Source organism: Gorilla gorilla, chromosome 15 (genome assembly GCF_029281585.2).
Source record: "Gorilla gorilla gorilla isolate KB3781 chromosome 15, NHGRI_mGorGor1-v2.1_pri, whole genome shotgun sequence".
In the NCBI taxonomy this organism is placed as follows: Eukaryota; Metazoa; Chordata; class Mammalia; order Primates; family Hominidae; genus Gorilla; species Gorilla gorilla.
This window is the reverse complement of record NC_073239.2, coordinates 89,424,785-89,444,207: the sequence shown is the minus strand read 5'-3', so window position 1 is coordinate 89,444,207 and position 19,423 is coordinate 89,424,785. Positions and strand designations below refer to the sequence as shown.

At 50.3% G+C, this 19,423-nt stretch overlaps 1 protein-coding gene across 18 annotated transcripts in view; it reads right to left on the bottom strand.

Annotated features, from left to right (window-relative positions):
* Positions 1–2,256: 2,256 nt before the first annotated feature.
* The window catches only part of RGS6 (regulator of G protein signaling 6), a 634,490-nt gene continuing 617,323 nt past the window's right edge, over positions 2,257–19,423 (bottom strand). For 10 of the 18 annotated variants that reach the window (XM_004055388.5, XM_004055389.5, XM_055360810.2 and 7 more), the window contains one exon: positions 2,257–6,371. In XM_004055388.5, coding sequence (XP_004055436.1) covers positions 6,321–6,371 — 51 coding nt within the window. In that variant the 3' untranslated portion in view covers positions 2,257–6,320. Of the gene's footprint in view, positions 6,372–15,396; positions 15,464–19,423 lie in introns of those variants that run through there. The other 8 variants (XM_031001858.3, XM_055360801.2, XM_055360800.2 and 5 more) reach the window with 3 other exon arrangements.

The window sequence follows — 19,423 nt, the reverse complement described above, 5'->3', positions numbered from 1 at the left end:
AGGGCAGAGTCACTGGCCTGAAATTGAGTATTTTGGAACAAGAGCTCAGAGTCCAAATCTCACGGAAGTAGCCATGAGGTCCGTCAGACAAATGGGCATCTAGATGGGCAGCGGGAATCTGCACTGTTTCCATTTTCCATGTGGGGTCTGGGGAGGACGCCTCCGGCCCGTCACTCTGCTGTTCCTCAGGCCTAATGCAGGGTTATTGATGGAGGCCACCCAAGTGACACACAGGGAACCAGGTCCTCACTGGGAAGAAGGGAGCCAGGGGCTTGTCAGAGGCAGAGAGAGGCCGCTGCCCACACAGGCAAACAAAGCCTACAGCCTCGAGGCTGGCGGGAAGGGCAGCTCTCAGGGGCCAGGCTGCCAGGGAAGTTGTCCGTCTGGCAGGGATTTGCAAACATACCCTCCCTTCACCGCCTTTCAATGCCTATCTCAGACATGGCTCCAGCTAACACCAGCACCCATTTCGTGAACATTTACCATGTGTCAGGCCCAGGCTAAGCCCTCTAGATTAATTCACAGCCACCCAAAGATTTTGAAATTCTCATTCTTGTTTCACAAATGAGGACACTAAGGCTCAGAATGAGGGTGGCTCTGGGGCTCTGCACTCAGGGGCTGTTACTTCGTTTTGTCTGCTGAAATAAGCCAGACCTGGCCAGGACACCTCTGGGCTCTGAGGAAGAGAACCAAGCCCACACTTTAAGCGAGGAAGAGCGTACCAGAGAGCTCTGTGACAGATGGAGCTCACGTGGCTACACCCGACACCCCAGGCCCCTTTAAAATAAGCCAGATTCCACAGCCTCTTTTTGGCCAGGGGGCCCTGCTCCTCTGTGTATGGGGTCTGGGGCAGATCCAGTAACCCCCATTGTGGGCGCTGAAGGGCTGTGTACAGGGAACGGGCCCAGCTGCAGGTGTCGGAAGTCCCATGACGGGGCTCAGGGGTTCATATGGGTGTTTCTGCGAAGGAAGGGTGGTGGAGGGAGAGCCTGCTGGGCAGAGCTCTGTGGGCCCAGGAGGGGATATGCCTCTCAGAGAACTACTTGGGTTTGGAGGTTGCCACATCCCAGGAAAAGTTCTAGGATCAGAGACACTCATCAGAGGCCCTGGTGGTTCCTCAGAGGCTGGGATCAATGAACAACTGGAGGCTGGCAGCAAAGGAGAGGACAGCTTCATGCCTGTTATGCCACAGGTCCCCAGAAGGGTGTAGGGAGAGAAGCAGCTGTCAGGATGGCTCTCATTCTTGGACCGGCACAGCTTTTTGTGTTATAACTGGTTGGTAGCCTGAAATCTCCATCTTGATTCTGGACCTGAAAGCAGAGCCCTGCTCGTGGCGGTCAGGGTAGTCTGCATGCACAGCAACAGCCCGATAAGCAAAGATTCTGGAACTAAGCCAGATGGTCCAGCTGAGAAGGCAGGCGCAGCTTGGGTTCCCTAGAGGTGGTGGCCATGGTCAAAGAGGACAGGCTCTTTTGGGGATGGACCAGGACGTGAGGTGGGACATGTTATGGACCTGAGGCAGATATGACTTGATCTTACCTGTGTGGGGCAGAAAATCCTGCACAAGGGGGTGGCCCAGGGATTGAAAGATGAGTTGGTTCCCTTCTAGCTGCGACTGGAGTCCCATTTTCATGCCTCTGAAATCATTTCTACCTTTAGGAGCAAAATTTCTGCCACTGAAGTATGCAGCTAGGTGTTGGCTTTCTCATTAATAGAGGGATTGCAGTACAATAGCACTGCCTTTTTACCTTGCGCTCGTCCTCCTCTTGTCAGCCTGACGCTCAGGCTCTCAGAGTCCAGCTGCTTTGGCGTTAGTGGGAAGTGCAACTGTCTGTCGCTCAGGAAACCGAGACTCCGTGTAAGAAGCACTGTCTGTATGCAGCAGACTTTGACGCTGGGATCTTATTCAAGAGGGTGTCAGAGCAGCCACAGGGTTTTGCACCTGAGTACAGACAATGGGGTCTGGAGAACCCCCCAGCCAAGGAGACCCTGGCAGAGTCAGGGACTTCAGCCTTATGGTGACACCACTGTCTCTACCTATCAGGATGAGTCCAATGCTCCAGAGATCTGGTTTTTCTGTGCTGCCTGGCAGCCTGGTTGGGAGTGAGAAGGAAACAGATGTGTGTGTGTGTGTGTGTGTGTGTGTGTGTGTGTGAGATAATGGGGAAGGGTGGGGTGTGGGGAGGGGTGGTCGATTTTTCTAGAGGTACATCCTGCCCAACGAACCCCCAAACCAAGGAGCCACACAGAGTTAGCTGGATTGAAGTGGGTTCAAGTCATTTATTTTTAGACTGTACCAGCATGTTTGGTTCTGGGGTCCAATCCCCAAATTCCAGAAAAATAAACTAATGAGAACCACATGCACTAAGAGGAGGCCATTCCGATGAGTCCGTGATCATGCAGTGAGTGGGCTTAGAGTATAGAACAGGGACCCCTGGTATGGAGCAGGGCCTTCCCTCCCCAGACAGCTGACAGCAGCTGGCTCTGAGCCCTCATCGGGGCTGGGGAGAGGGCCAAGTCCTGGTCATTTGTACCCTGTCCCTGTATAGACCCGGGCCCTTTATTGCTACATTTGCTACTTTGCTACTTTATGGCCCCTGGGTCTAGCCCAGGGGATGCCTTATCACTGGGTGGTACTAATGAGTAGGTTGCTGGCATCTGCTGTTGCTATGGTTACACGAGCACAGGCCTCTCTTCAGAGGGTCCCATGGTGAGTTATTAGTGATTCATCTGGCCACTATTCAACTTATCCCATGGTCTTTGCTACATATTCAACTTGGGCAGCTCCTTTTTGAGGCTGTTGGTGCATTATCTCCCCCCGAGCCCAGAGTTTCCCAGCTCCTGGACCTTGCAGCAACACCTCCCTCCAATACATTCTGCAGGGCCCAAAGGAAGAGAGCCCTTAATCCTTTCCCTCGTCTGGGAAGGCTTTCCTGGTGGTGGTTTTTGAAGCACATGTATATGGAGCAGAACAGGAGGGATGCATTTTAGGAAAAACATCACCTTCCACAATCACCAAGGGGGCCAGTTGGGTGGCAGGCTCCTGGTTCAGCGTCCTGTTGGTGAGGTAGTTTGAAATCCCAGGAATCCTGCCAGGGAAGAAGCCCCTGGAGCATGTCCCCATGCGTTCAGCTAGTCCAAGCTGCAACTCAGAGTCGCAAGAGGTCCCTCCCAGGATGCTGGCCCGGTACCTGACGACTTAGCGGTGGTGAGCCTGGAGCGCAGGCCCAGCTGACTGCACTGGCAGTTGGGCCCTGCTTTGTTCCTGGGGTACAGCAACACCTTCCCAGGAGAACAAAGCTGACGCATCACTTTCTAGAAGGGCAGGAGGCTCCTCCCCAGCCCAGAGAGTTCCTGCTGCTTAGTTCAGGCCATCTGGCTGCGGCTGGACGTTTATATGTGCCAGCCTACAAGCTTTCCTCTTCCCATGTAGGGAAAGATTATTTTAGTGAGATGCCAGTGCCTGGTGCCTTGTGTATCTAACCTGACGGGTGGGTGGTCACTTGCTGCAGCTGCCCTGATGCTGTGGTTGTGGGGCTGCCAAGATGTGGCTGGAGAGCACTTTTCCTCATAGGGAGGAGTCCTAGGCCCAGAGACCACATCCAGTCAGGGAGGCTAAGGCAGCTTCCAGGGGGAAGGACGGGGTAGGGGAATTTGCTTTGCTACAGAATTGCCTGCAAACATCTAATCTAGTCTGAATTTTTGGCTGTGTAGACCAGGCCAATGGGGGACGGGCCAAGACCAGATTTTCCAAATGTACTTGCATGACCAAGTTCTGTGTGGTAGATGGACCTTGGATAGGCAGCCTCGTTGCACTCCCTTCTTGCAAAGCTTCTGGCTTGATCTACTGGGGAACATGGGTGCCTTAGCTGTGGGGTGGTGTGAGAGTGTTATTGCTCTGGGTTTGAGTCCATCTGAAGTCTCCCTAGCTCCGTTGTGCTTACTGACCCTCCCCTCTGGATGTCCCCAGAGGTGCTTGTAAGCCTGCAGCCAGCTCCATCTCAGGGCCACAGTCCACCTGGCTCTGGTCAGATCCTCTGGGGATCTCCAGGGTGAGACCAGTCAGAAGGAGAAGGGGGCACAGAGGGAATGGCCAAGAAGCCAACCCTGCCCTGTCTGCAGCCTGGCTTAGAAAGCCCCTGCATCATGGGGAGGAGCAGGGGGCAGCCAGGCCCCTTGCCCTGGATAACTGAGGGCACTGAGGTGCCTGCTGCTTGGGAACACCCTTTGCCCTATGCCTAGGGGTCAGCACAGCCTGGGGATCCTTGGGCAAGGCTGGGGGCAAATGAACTTAGACTGTAATTTTGTTCTGAAACATGAGGTTTATACAAAGAGAAAGAGGATGAAAGGGGCCTGTCAAAAGACCCCATAACTTGGAATGGGGCTTTATGCCATTGATTTACTCATCAAGTGGTTAGTGCCTCCAAAGTACCAGCCTCTGTGCTGAGCATGTGCAGGTGTCCAGCAAGAATTGCTGCCTCTGAGACACTGAGGACTCAACATCTGTCATCTCTCTGGCTTCCACTGTACCTCCAAGAGAGGAACCATTGCCAGTGGGGGAAACTTGGGCATGGTAGTCAAGAACTCACAAGGATACAACATAATGAAGACTCCTAATGCCCGTGATGGCACTGCTGTGAGGGACAGAAGGCTGGTGCCCTGGGGACAGGGCTGTGTGGAAGCAGACATAGACAGGACTTGGAGGTGGTGGGCTGGAAAGATGGGTCACTGGGGAGCACCCAGGAGGCCGGGTCTGCAAATAAGCAAGCATCTGAGCCTTTGGTCACCAGCTGGTGAATTTGGCTGCATGAGAAAAGAAATACCAGCGATCGCTTTATTGCTTCTAAGTTTTTTGTTTATATGCTCCCAAGAGAGATTTTTTTTTTTTACCTATGACCAAAAATAGATCAAAGGAGGATAGTCATAGCAAGTGGGGGAGTGAATGTCTGGATTCAAAAACAGGTTACTTAATACAGCTCTGTCTGTGGGCTCATGGGTGTCACAATAACAATGACAACGATGATAGTATTAGCTACCGTTTGCTAAGCACCTACTACGTATCAGGCACCTGACTCGGTGCTTTACATACATTACCTCACAGCCAGGTTGGCAAATGGTCATTTTGACACACACACAGAGGGAATACAGGTGGATCTTTTGCAGGTTTTTGCATTTCCCCTAGGTGACCGGTTTAGAGGGGTGCTTTGGCTGGGCCTTCAGATAAAGACTGGGAGGAGAGCCCTGTGGCCTGGCCTGGTCCCTTCGTAGCATACTCTGCCCCAGCTTCACACACAAAGGAGACCTGACCCAGCAAGGGTCTCACCATGCCTGTCAGGATGCCACCACGTGGGGGCTGCCAGCCCTGCAATCCAGCCACCTCCTGGGCTGGGGACCCTCCCAGCTCCCACCTGGGGCTGCCAGAGGGGAGAATCCCAATGGCCCCTGAGTTCATGGCCATGTTTATTTTGAGTAAAACATGAGGGAATAAACCAAGGAGCAATGGGGCAAAGCCAGAATAAATTATGAAATAATTTTCTAAAAGATGGTCAGCAGAATCCCCGCAGCTGTGAAACAAAAAGCTCTGTCATCTACAACAGTGCTTCCTCGAACGCTGGACCCTTGAGACATGTGACGGGACCTGAGGGCAGCCACCGGGCTGGCGGGGACCTCTCCGAACGCTGATCTCAAAGAGGGTGGAAAGAACTTGAGGCGGGGCAATCCGTGAGGTTGCTTTCTTGCTGAAGATGTGATTTGGACATTTTACGTGAAAGCAGTGCCTGGTGCTGGCGGTGACACCCGGGTGGCCACAGAGACGTGAGGGATGACAGGCGGCGGTGGGGATGTAGTGGCTGTAACTATGGGAGGTGCCAGGGAGGTGATGCAAATACTGGATGTGCTCTCGGTCCACTCATGCCTCTTGAATTTGCCAGAAGGTGTGACCCTCTCCAGACAGCGAGGGAGTGAGGATAATAATATAATCTCAAGTGATAGTCGTGACAGGAACCCCACGACGTGTTCTCCCCTGAATGAGCTGGGATCAGGGCCTCTTAGCGAGTGGAGTGTTGGAATACAACTGTACAAAGAAGAGAGGGCTGTAAACAGGAGCCTCCGCCGGGCCCAGCCCAGGCTCTGTGGACTCTTTCTTTCTGGTCTCCCCGTTCACCCACCGAGTCTCCCCACCATCGCCCTTCATTGCCCTCACTCTTTCTCCTTCACAGTGACCAAGTCTCCTCGTAAGGAAACTCTGTCCGCAGATGTGGAGCGCCGCCGCCTGCCTGTGGGGTCCGCGGGCCCAGGCCCTGGACCTGCGGTAGGAACGGTCAGGAGGACTGCATCAGGCCCGTGAGGCGCTTGCCCGCCAGCGACTTTCCCTGCAGAGAGACAGTGACAGAGAGGCACGCACAGGCGCACACACAGAGGGACAGAGACAGAGAGCCAGACAGGTGAATTAATTGTTGCATGAGCCATGTAGGCCAAACGACCAACCAACCCAACTGACCATCTTGATATTTGATCTCTAGGTATATGGGAGCCTTAACTTTGGACAGCTGGAGAAACCAGGGCTCCAGGGAAGGTTCAGGGAGTCCTGGAGGGTCCCCTTATGAGGGTGTGTTGTTGGTACTCTTTTTGTGGTATGGGAATTTTACTTACCAAAAACCAGGTATTTAAACCTTTAGGTAGAGCAATTTTTAATGCCGGCGGGCTGCCCTGAAATTGGTTTTGTTCACGTGGGGGAGGAAAAGGTGGACTTGGGGTGTACTGAGATCAGGGACGGGGCCTTGACTCAAATAGAGGGTGGCTAAGGAGCTGGCTGATCAGAAGCTAATGAATGAACTAGTCTTAAGAAGGCAGAGTCCTGTTTGGAATGCAGGGTAGACACAAAGACCTTGAGTCCTCTTGATGACCAGTTCTGGGACCATGAAAGTGGGGGGCATTTGCTGGGGCTCAGAGCCACTGTAGGCCCCAGGGCAGTGCACTCCTGCTGTCTCCTATGTTCTTGGCTTCCCATCTGTGGCACCCAGAGGCAGAGTTTGATGACCCCATACCAGGAAAGCCTACAAGCCCTTCAACTGTAACCCATGTGACAGTTCTTCTCAAAAACTAAAACAGTGAACTGGATCATGAGGCCTGGTGCATCAGCCATAGAGGTGCCAGGAGAGTCCCGTTGTGCATGTGCCCTGGAGAGATGGCGGAGAAGCCCCTGATCTAGGAGGGGAATTGTGACTGGGCACCAGGAGGAGGGTGAGGGGCACGAGCGAGGCTCCGTCGCTTTGCTTATTGCCCTTACATAGTGTGTGCCCTTTCTCCAGCTCACCCTCTTTAGAAATCCGCATCATTGCACAGGGCTTTAGAGGACAGTATGGCTAGACCCAGGCAGATTGATCACTGTGTCTGGAAAAGCACTCCAAACCCATATTATTGACAGTGGGTCAGCGACACCACCGCCATCTGTGAAGGGCAGCACGTGATAGCTCGTCAGCATGGGCTGCAGTGTTTGGCCGTGAGATTGCAAGGGCCAGCGATTCCTCATGTTCATTTCCAAGTGGGGTGTGAGGGCTCGTCTTGTTTACTGGGCTTGGCTGCGTGTAAGCTAGATGTAATTTAAAAAATTGATCAGGTTTGTGAAGCCTGGTAGGGTCCTCAATAAACCTGCTGATTGATGAATTGATGGATAACGGGTTTATCTAATAAACAACACAGGCTGTGGATTTGCTGGATACAGGACAATGTGGCATCTGGCTTAGATCTCCACGGAGAGGCATGGCCAGCCTGACTTTGAGAATTCTGGTGCTATAGATGGGAGTTTGTCCAGAAATGAAATTGCCCTCAGGAGCTGTCAGAAAGTCTGCCTTTCCCTACCTCTCCTTGACCTTTTTCCTCCCCATTGCTTTCACTCCCCATTTTCACTAGTGAGACAAAACTTTTCATTTTTTCTCCCCATCTTAAAAACACACACACACACACACACACACACACACACACACACACACACACACACGTCCACAAAATCACCCCATCAGCAACCTTATCTGAATCTTCAAGTGCACTAACCTTAGCCTGCAGCAGGATACATTTATACTTGGCTAAGGAGTTTTTAATCAGATTTTTAAAAAATCCAAGAGGGTTATGGTGTCAGTCTTTGAAAATCACTAAGACAGAATGACTACTCCTTTGTCTAGACCAGGTTAGGTACAACAATAGCTCTTAGAAGGCAGAGGCTGAACTTCAAGGGCTCCCACCAGCCCCGGGTTCTGTGGCACACACCCAGCGGTGACTCTCCTTGAGTGCCCTTTCTTACATAGAGTGTGAGGCATTTGTCACTCGGGAATGTGCCTTCCTGGGGCAGGCCTGAAGGCAGGAAACATGGGGGTGTGGGGCATCCTTGCTGGGGAAACACGGGGCTGCTGAGTCTAGGGGCCTCCTTGTGTGAGAGCTCTTACAAACCTCCCATACCCCCTGTTACCCATGTCCATCCCTGTCCTATGAAAGGCACAAAGGAAGTTTGCTTTCCTTTTAGGTGCCACTTATTGCTGTGATAACCACCACACACCAATATCAGGTCCTCCTCCTCCTCCCATCCCTCCTTCACCAGGGCCACAAATCACACATTATGTACCCAAATACATATCTTCTGAGTTTGCTATCCACAGCGTTTGGGGCTCTCATTTAGCTGGTGGATGGGAAAAAAAAATCACTCAAGCTTCTGAATAAGAGTCTGTTGCCAATGCGTACATTCAAAGCCCAGAGACAGAGGAGGTGAGGTTTACCAGTTGCCCAAACCTTCACTGCAGCCTCATTCCTATTAACAAGGTTATTTTGGCTGGAGAGGGGACTGTGGGTTGAGGGAGGTTGGAGATTCTATTTCTGGAGGATTATGTGTCTATTGGTTTTAGGTGAATTTGGCCCTGAGGCTTCTCTACCCTCAACCCTTCCCCTTTCTACAGAATGGGCTGGGCTGGGCTGGGCTTGAAGGTGCTAATTAATCTCTTCCTGACTAAATCCTGGAGCTCAGTCTCACCGCTCTGACTCCAAGGACCTGTGGCCAGCCTGTCACTGCCCGCTCCTCGCTTCCCCCGACTGCTTTTATTTCCCAGGATTTCAGGGTAGGATGGTGCAACTGACCAGCTTAGGGGCCACCCTTGGGATTGTTCCCAACCTCTCAGCAACCCAGGCGGTGCTGCTTGGCATTTTTGTCTCCCTCTCCCCACTCCTGCTTTCGCGCATTTACCAAATGCCAGCTCTGCTGCTAAAGATGGAGGTCATGAGGGTTCAGGTCGGCTTGAGAAGCAGCTCAGCCCAGCTGCAATCTACTTGCTACCCAGTGACCTCCCGCGTGAGTGAGGGCAGGCTCAGGCTGGAAGGCGGTTAATCATGCAGGATGCAGGCATGGCTAGATGCCTGGCCCGGGGCTTTGGGGAAGAAATACTGCAATCACACTTGCTCAGCAGCTGCTTCCCTTCTGAAGAGCTGAGACTCCTGTAGTTTTCAGTGATCAAAGTGAAATCTGATAGTAGAGGCTACCCGTGTTCAGAGATGAGCTGCCCCAAAGTGCATGCCCCTGTAGGCTTGCAGGAAGCTCCCGAGGAATCCGCTGTGCCCAGAGAGAGGGGAGCTCCTGCCTGTACCCTCCAGGGCACTACCCCGTCTCTTTACTCTCATCCCTGTCTCCAGTTTGGATGATCCTGAAGGAACCACTTCAGAAGGGGAATGGTAATTCCGCCTGCCTGTGTCTGGCATTTGCATAGTTACAGAGGAAGCAGGTTTTTTTCAGGGTGTGAATGTGTAATGTTCCTCAGTGCTGGTCAGTTGGGAATGGATCATGGTGCCAGGAAACCGCAGCCAGCTCAGCCCGAGGCCTTGGCGTAGCTGAGCGAAGCAGCTGAGGATGGTTGAAAATGCTATTAGCAGGCAGCCTTTGTCCAAGTGAAAAAATATACAGTGATTAAGAACTGAGCTGCAGAAGGTACATTCCAGAGACACCAAAGCTTTGCATACCGACAAAGTGCTTTTCACCTTTGAGACATTTGGCAAAGTATAATCCAATAGAATTTGGGATCCTTCAATTTCATGGACCATGGGCTCAGTGCTGGGTTCACTAACACCCACACATTCAATTCCCACCCTCCGCTCTGATTAATCATTTCAGCTCTGTGGCCATCTTGATGGCTGGGAGCCTGGAAGAAGGTGGTCATGGAATCCTTTGTTTCTGAAAGGAAACACACAAAAGGAATAGTCCCCTTTTGTGCAGTGAGAAAAATCAACATGCTGCTTGACATGCTGTGGCTCTGTGCATTGCACTTCCACATATTAATCAACAAAGCATGCACTATCTGGGTTACCAAGAGCTTTTGCCACTTACTTACCTGGGAGACTGATGCTAAACTCTTTCTTTGGCTGGGAGGAGGGCTGTGGCTCAGAGAGTAGCCCTGGGGGTCAGATTGGGGCATATTGGGGGACAGCAGAGCCAAGCACTAGCGACTTAGGGAGGATCTTTTTCAATGCTAAGAGAGTAAAGACATCTGAGCTTCTGATGAGATTCTTTTGCTGATCTGCTCAGATGAACTAAGACCAAAGTTATAGATCTCAAGTCTGCCAAATCAAAATCCAGGCTATTATGGGGGAAAGAAATCAACCACGGTTGCCCCTGGGGGAGAAGGATGAAATTGATTGGAAAGGGACATGAAGGAGCCTTCTAGGGTGATGGGGTATACATTACACGGGTGCATACACTTGTCAAATTCATTGAGCCATGTACTTCAGGTCTGTTCATTTTACCGTGCATAATTATATCTCAAAAGAAAAAAAAATTAGGACAAAAAAAAGTCCCAACTATGACATCTATGCCTTGGAATTTCCCACTCCTTACCCTTCTTCAGTTGCTGGGCCCATCCCTGGGTTTGGAGAAATTCAATGCTTCCCCCTCCAGCACAGGAGGAACCTGGATTCCTCTGTTGGGGAACTCGAACTTGCAACAGAACTAATGTGGAACACTATTTCTAGCCTCCATTGATGCAAACGGATCCCTTTGGTGTGACACACAGGCATTTTTCATCCCTGCTCATGAAAAATCGTGTTTTGTTGAATACAGCTCACCAAGCAACTTAGCAGGCAAGAAGTGGAGGCCCCAGAGATGAGTCATGCTCTCAAGGAGCCTGAAGGTCACCTTTGAATAGATGGTGCTCAAGTTCATAAGGGATGTATATGTGTGGAATTAGAGGCCTGGGGTGGGGTTGGGGGAGACTTGCTGAGGATAAGGGTCAGGAGCCCAAGAGCCAGGTGGAAAGGTAGGGGATCCTGGCTTGGGTTCAGCAGGATGGGAGAAGCCAAAGGCCTGCCTGACTTCATCGGGTGACTCCCGGAAGGTTGTTGCCCCTGGTGCTCCTTCTCCACTGAGCAAAGCAAAAGAAATGATTTTAAAAGGGAATGCAAAGAATTCCGTGGCATCTTCTTCCTCAATGATGTCTAAAACTGGGGAGAGAGAGTGCTGTCTGAGATGTCTGAGAAACGCTGGCAGGGGATGGTGGGAAAATCCACACTTAACCTAGAATAATTTCAAAACACTTTTTAAATTCTCTATTTCTTATCACCCTCTATTAACTCTGTGAAACAAGGTGGGGCATATGAAATGGAAAAACCGGGCTATGGAACCTGTTATGGTTCCTCCACAACAGAGGTAGGTCAGAGCAGCATGGGAAGGAAGAGAGGCCATTCCTGTCTTTCTCACCCTTCCGCAGTGAGGAGGGGCGGGAGCCTGTGGCTGACCCATTCCTGGGGTCTGTGTTACTTGTAGGGCCTTGGCAAGCTTCCTCAACTCTCTCAGGGGCTTAAGGGCATTTTATATGGTTTTAAAATATTTTTTTATATTTGACCCCTTTTAAATAGGAAGCTATATCACAAACATAAAACAATACCCCAATTTTTTTTAAAAAGTCAAGGGATAGATGAAAAGTGAATTAATCAAAAAGACATTCACTGATTAAAGAATTAATAAATGGTACATTCATGAATACTTAAAACTGAACCTGTTTAAAAAATAAGAAATTTGATCAAAATAAACGTAATGGATTTTTTTTCTTGCAACAGCACCCCCCCCCGCCCAACCCACCGACCCCTACCTTCTCATGTACAGTGGTATAAACACTCAGGCTCTGCCTGGTAAACACTGGGGATGGAGGAGGTACCCAGCAGTCACGTCTTCTGAAAGCAATTCCCACAGAATGTCACTGGGACCACTAGTAGGCTCAGACACCTTAGTCTATCCTGTATTGGTGATATGGTTTGGCTCTGGGTCCGAACCCAAATCTCACTTCGAATTGTAATCCCTATAATCCCCATGTGTTGAGAGCGGGAACTAGTGGGAGGTGATTGGATCGTGGGGGTGGTTTCCCCCATGCTGTTCTCGTGATAGGGAGTGAGTTCTCATGAGATCCGATGGTTTTGTAAGTGTTAATACACACTCGCTCTCTCTTGCCTGCTGCCAAGTAAGACTGCTTCCCTTTCCACCATGATTGTAAGTTTCCTGAGGCTTCCCCAGTCATGTGGAACTGTGAGTCAATTAAACCTCTTCTCATTAGAAATTACCCAGTCTCAGGCATTTCTTTACAGCAATGTGAAAACGGACTAATATAATTGGCAACTACCAGTGCTTTAAAATATTTTAAAGTTTTTGAATCTACAAAAGAAGAGTTGCCAGTTCTTCTATCTGGATTAAATGTAAAAGGACCCACCTATCCCCTGATCTCCCATGGGCCTATTTGATGGAATGGCATGGGTAGCTCATGGACCCTCTCTCCTCAAGTGCCTTGTTCTTCAAATCACCCAGGCCTTGACAGTGGCATGGTGGGAATGGTCCCCCACTAGGAACACAGGTAGCTGTGAGGACAGTTACTAACAGCCACCTGCTGATGGACCATTGAGCAACTATTGTGTGTCAAGCATGTGAGGCATTTTACAAGCACCCGCACTTACTTATGTCCACAACATGCTTGCCAGTTAGGCATTTCTATAAACTCCACTAAACGAACAAGGAAACAGACTCAGAGTTTGAGTAACTTGCCTGGGAGTGCATGGCTAGTCAGTGGCAAAGCTGAGTTGGTCGGCCTTCACGACCCATGCCCCTCTTACTTTGCACATGGCTGTCACTCTCAAGGAAGGAGGCAGATGGAAACACTCAGGGATGAAGGAGTCCCCTGTGCCCACCCTTACTGGGCAACCTCTCTGGGCAATGCAGGGTGATTTTCTCAACTTCCCTGAGAAAAGAACTTAAGTTCTTGAGCACGCTTGAGCTTATCTCAGGCAGGGCCTATGCTGCGAAGGGGCTTCCCCTCATCCCATTTGGAAATCCTGAGAGAAAGGAGGTGCCATCTGCTGGCTGACAAGCCTGGCAAAAGGGGCTTTTGGTTACTTCATTGAGCTGGGGTGCAGGTCACCATGGCTTGGTGCATGTAGATTTCAGGTGGTAGCTGCTGGACAGGCTGGGTGAACCCACCATTCTGTTTGTCGCCCTGTGTTACTGATGCTGATGCCTCTAGGAACACACATGGCAAATGCCCCAGGGAGGACAGAAGCAGGTGTGATGTTTCCCTTTCTAAGGTGGGGCAGGCAGGGTGGCCTTACTCTAATGAAAACCAACCCCACTTTAAATCATTCTAGGCCAAGTGCCTAATTCGGGGTGCCCACCCAGGTGGAGGAAGCCCTCCCTGCTGGTGGTCCTGGCACCTCTGACCCTGGCCTCACCACGCTCATCACTTACTTCTGCCTGTCAGTTTTGCTGAGTGATGGGGGACCTTTCTCCATGGCCCCCCAGCTGTGCAGGGACAAATCCGGAGCTGGGCAGGGATGGTGGGAGAGACAAGGACTCAGCAGCTGAGCCCTACATGAGTGGCAGAATGCCAGGTCCAGACTCCCCGGTCTCGCGTCCAAGTTGTGCATCTCCATTTTCCCTGCTACTCTGCATCCCTGTGTGGTGGAAATGCCCCCTTTTCACACCAGCTCTCTCTTCTCTCCCTCCTCTCTTCTGATGGAACAACCCTGTTGCTCTTTCTTCTCTCAGCTTGCAGGAAATTCTTGGTGGCTTCAGGAGTGGAATAAGGGTGGCATTCTGCCTGTAAGTCCTCTCGGTGGCATGCCTTCCTGTGACCCACTTAATGCCCGCCTGTTCCTCTTCTCCTCCTCCTTCCCAAATGGACTCTGGCATCTAAGCTCTGGTTCACTCCAAATTAGGCAAAGACCAAAAGGCTCTAGGAAACAGGGACATGGCTGTGTTGCTATTGGCAACAAGTTGATGCTACTTTTTTCCAACTAGGAAATTCAAATAACCCTTGACTATGACTACGGGAGACAGTGAAGCTGGAATTTAGTTACTTGATATTGTGGACAAAGCGGCAAGAGAAAGTTATTTGGTTGGCAGTATGTGATTCTCCTGAGGACCTATGAGGACTCTGACTCCATCCTCCTAAGGACACTTATCTCTTGCAAATGTGTTCACCCAAAACACGTACATTTCTTGGGGTCCTTGGGTTAGCCAGCTGAAAAGGCGGAGCCTAGAATTGCTGACCTCTCATCCCCCCACAAAAAAGCATAACAATTCAGTGAATGTCCATGCCCATTTGGATGCATATGCAAAGAGGGCCGGATCATTTCTTTCTTCCCCACTATCAGGAATGCAATTTAGCAGGCACTTATCAGACATGGATTCCTAACCCGAAGAAGTACAGCAGGGAACAGACTAAGCAGCGTTTTCAGGAGATACCTGGACAGAAACTTAGGTCATTGGAATTCTTAGCTACAGAGAACCTTATTTCCCTACAGGCTCTTTTCACGTGCTGCTGAGATGCTTTTGGTCCCCACGGGACAGAGGATGGGCGGTTTCCCGGCTTTCTTCTCCCCTGATGGTGTAGTGTGTAGAAATGTGAGATTGCTATGTTTCCTGCAGGATTTGGCCCGGGGCCCACAGAGGAAGAGTTATGGAAGCTTTCACCAGGAAATGAAGCCTAAGGATGCTGCTATTGGATTTAGAAGCATCTTCAAAGGTAGTGGGTATTCCCTGTTCTGCTAGGGAATGGGACTAGGAGAAGAGAGTTACTGGGTCAATATCTAAGGATGTTATCTGCACATTGCCTCTGGGACAAAGGACTCATCTCAGCATCATTTCTGGACCCCTCAGCTCCTTGTTTCTTAGGAGAGGAAAACTATGGGTACAAAAAATGGGCAGAAAAAACAGAGACACCAAGAAATGGGTGCTGCCGACTGTCCCTGGAACCAGGGCATGAGAACAGGAGTGGTGGGCAGAGACGATGCCATGGACAAATAGATCATCTCTTTTGGACTTTGGAACACCTTCTGTGCAGAAGGATCCCACAGATTAGAGAGTGTGCGAACGCCGGGATCACTCACCCACTGCTGGAAGGAAGCCACCTCGGGGGTGAAATGCAGCGGCCATTCTGACTCTGCGCCAGCAGCACTAGGCAATTGTGTTTTTAGGAAGGGAAGTGAAGAATAACTTATCCAGCTGAAACTGTGAAGACCTGTGGCTTTAGAGGAGCCCCTGCCCAGACACACACACACACACAGCTGCAGATGGCATGCAATCCATGCAACAGAGATACTTGCAGGTTTGCAGCTTATGGTTATATGCACACCATACACTGAACACAGAGGCGAACATCAGGCAGGCGGCACATGCACCTGTGTATACACCTGTGCACATGTGCATACACCAGTGCATGCGTTCATGTGCATGTTTAGACCACAGGCACTTACAGAAGCATCTCATGCAAGGTGCACAGGCAATTGCTTGTTTGGCTGTAGAGTTTTAGATCAGCTCCTAAGATGCCACTCTGACAAATACGCAAACTTAAAGCATTCACCTTAAAATACATATATAAAAATGGAATTCTCCCCCATGAAAAAGCCATTTATTGACCTCATTGGAAATAAATAAATAACTTCTCCACTTCTGTTTCTGTCGGTACTATAGGCAGTAGGAGTGCCCACCCCAGGGGTCCAGTTTATCAAGGAATTTCAAAGCATCCCCTGCCACGTGCTTCTGACTCCGCCACTACCTCGCTTTGGAATAAGTGGCTAAAAAAGAGAAACCTCTGTTTATTGGACTGACGGAGCAACTGGACTTGTTGAGGTTGCATTGCTCAGGGTGGCTCCAGGCAAGCAGACAGCTGAGAGGTGAGTGTTTCTGTCACATGGAGGGCTACATTTGGAGGAGTGGATTTCATCTTCTTATCTTGGGTAGACCCATTCCTTATCTGTGTCTGGTAGCAGGAGGCACCTTCGAGTCCTCCACCTCAGTAGGGGGCCAAATGCCAGATCCCCACAACACATGCACCATTTGCCTGGTGGCCCTCCCCACCTCCCAGCACCTTACAGGCTGACAAGCCCCCCAGTTCCCATAGCTTCCCGGGAAGTGCTTAGGGGCCCCAGGAAATCAACCATAGAACAGAAGCTGGCCTGCTGGGCACCACAGTCCCTTCATTTCCAGGAAATGCAGAAAAACTAACTCTCTGAGTTGACTTTAAAAATAAGCCAACAATAATAGCTGCCATTTATTGAGTAGTTACCATGAGCTGATCTCTGTAATACATGCACCTTGTGCAGACTGTCATATAGGAGATACCCACGTACCCACCCTCAACCACAAAATGTATATAATGATGCCTATCTTGCAGAATATTGTTGGAAATTAAATAAGGTAATAAGCGCAGAGCTAAGTATGAGCTGCAAATAATATAATGATGAAACTGATTCTAAGAGCTACACCTGTTAAGCACACGCACTGCACACAGTGTGCTAAGGACGTTATGCGTTTTATTCCTACTTAATTATTTACTCTTATCTCCCTTTTATGGATGAGGAAACTGAGGCTTACAGAAGCTGTGCAATTCAAACAACTAAGTGATGGAGCTGAAGTAGATAGAACCAAAGTCCATCCCAGGCAAAGCCAGCATGACACAGTCCATGGGAGTGTGAGCTCCCAATAAATGGCAGCTCTTGTGATCACATCCTCATTGAATGCCAACATCTACCCTGTGCAGTGGGCTTTGTTGTACCCGTCAGACATGCAAGTGACTTGCCCAGGGTCATATAGTATCAGGTGGAGAAAAAGGGATTCAGCTGGGGTTGCCTGTCTCGAACTTAGCTTACTTCTCTGCATTTTGGTGGGTACTAAAGGGACGTTGTTCTCAAGGGGTCACACGAGCAGGCCACCCTCAGTAGTGGATGGGAATGCAGTTGGGGGAAATGTCCCTGCCACGTTTTTGACATTTAACTCCAGGTGGTTGGTGCTGCTCAGTCACAATCCAGCTCCTTGCTCTTTTGAGACACAGATAGTGAGGTAACTGGCTACCTGCAGGGTAAAAGGCAGTCTGGTTGGTATGGGACTGTCAGCCACGAGCAGCCAATCAGGGACCTCTCAGAAACAGTCCTGCTGGAGCAAGATGCACTTCACTGTGCGGGCATCTGTGTAGTCCCCAGGGAATATAGAAATGAGGGGAACCTGGATGAACCTGCTGAAGGGTGGGTCACAGGGCTCACACACACAACCCACACTCCTTGATGGTCCTTCTCATGATGTCCTACAGCTATGATAACTATTCAAGAAAGCTATGAGCTGGGCACGGTGGCTCACACTTGTAACTCCAGCACTTTGGGAGGCCGAGGTGTGCAGATCACTTGAGGCCGGGAGTTCGAGACCAGCCTGGCCGACATGGTGAAACTCTGTCTCTACTAAGAGTACAAAAATTAGTTGAGTGTGGTGGTGCAGGCCTGTAATCCCTACTACTCAGGAGGCTGAGGCAGGAGAATCGCTTAAACCTGGGAGGTGGAGGTTGCAGTGAGCTGAGATTGCGCCACTACACTCCAGCCTAGGCAACAAAGCGAGGCTCTGTCTCAAAAAAAAAAACACCCCACCAAAAACCAAACCAAAACAACAACAACAAAAAGCAAGCAAGCAAGCTATGATTAAAGATTAGCCAAGAATGAGATGTGAAGCTGAATCATTACCAAGGAAACCTCCATCAGGTGTAAAACCTCCATCAGGTGTAAAACCATTGGATCGTGATGACTCACAAAGGCTAGTGATTGACTCCTTTAATTATTTAGAATTATGGATGCCTCAGAACCTTCTAGTATTAACCAGGACAGAGCATGTATCGGAATTCCCCCACCACTTTTGCTGCAGATTACAAGGTTGGGTTAAGTGTTGTCTTGGATGCTTCATCTCCATTTCCCAGTGTAATGTGCTATGATGTTAAGGCCAGGCTTTCGGTCCTTGCTTGACAGTCTGTCTTTTCCTATTAGGCACCGGGGCTCAGATGTACTTGGTGCTTGGTGCAAACAAAAAAAGCCAGGGGCATGGTGTGGAATGGTTCTCCAGCCCTGTCACTAAGTACAGGTGCTCTCTGCCTCCCTGCCTTCCCTCTCCTCTACCTTTTATACCTAGGCACCAACTGTGCCTGATAGAGTTTTAATGGAATATCTGAGAGAACATAGTAGCAATCAACCCTGACTGGGCTTTCTTTAGCTGTAAAAAGTGTCTTATTAAAACTTTGCTGACTTTACCGGGATCGCCATGTTTAATGAGAGGCCTCAAAGAATTTGAAAGCAAAAGATGAAGAGAGGAAAAAAGTCACAAGCTGTAATCACCATAATTACACAATCCCACGATGAGTTGAAAGCAGCCCTAGTGAAGCCCAAGAGAAGAGGGAGTGTCATCGGCAATCGGGGTGGTTCTTAGGACAGCTGGAAAGAATGTGACATGGGAACCCTTCCCTTTCCCTGAGCTGGGCTGAGGACAAGTCCCCCTGGCGGCAGGGCCCTAGAGGAGGGAAGCCAGGGTGGGGGCATAGTTTCTCCTCAGTCCGAGGTCTCTGGGGGTGTGCCCTGCTCCTGGCCAGGCTGAAGTGGGGTTTTTTGTGGGATGGGGATGGAGTTTAGCTCTGTCGCCCAGGCTGGAGTGAGGTGGTGCAAGCTTGGCTCACTGCACCCTCCGCCTCCCTTGTTCTAGTGATTCTCCTGCCTCAGCCTCCCAAGTAGCTGGGATTATAGGCATGTGCCACCACACCCGGCTCATTTTTGTATTTTTAGTAGAGACGGGGTTTCACCACGTTGACCAGGCTGGTCTCGAACGCCTGACCTCAGGTGATCTGCCTCTCTCGGCCTCCCAAAGTGCTGGGATTACAGATGTGAGCCACCACGCCCAGCCGGCTGAGGTGTTTTTGACGTTAGCTCATTTACCTGGAATCTGGAACTGGCATTGGGTAAAAGGCAAATGACTTTATGATCCTTTTTGCTTTCAACAAAACACCCTTTCCGGATGGGAACTATGACAGGATGAGTTTTCTTCAACCTTGGGCCAGGACGCCCCACGCACATGGCCACCCTGGCTGTGCTGGGGCTCACTGCACGATGG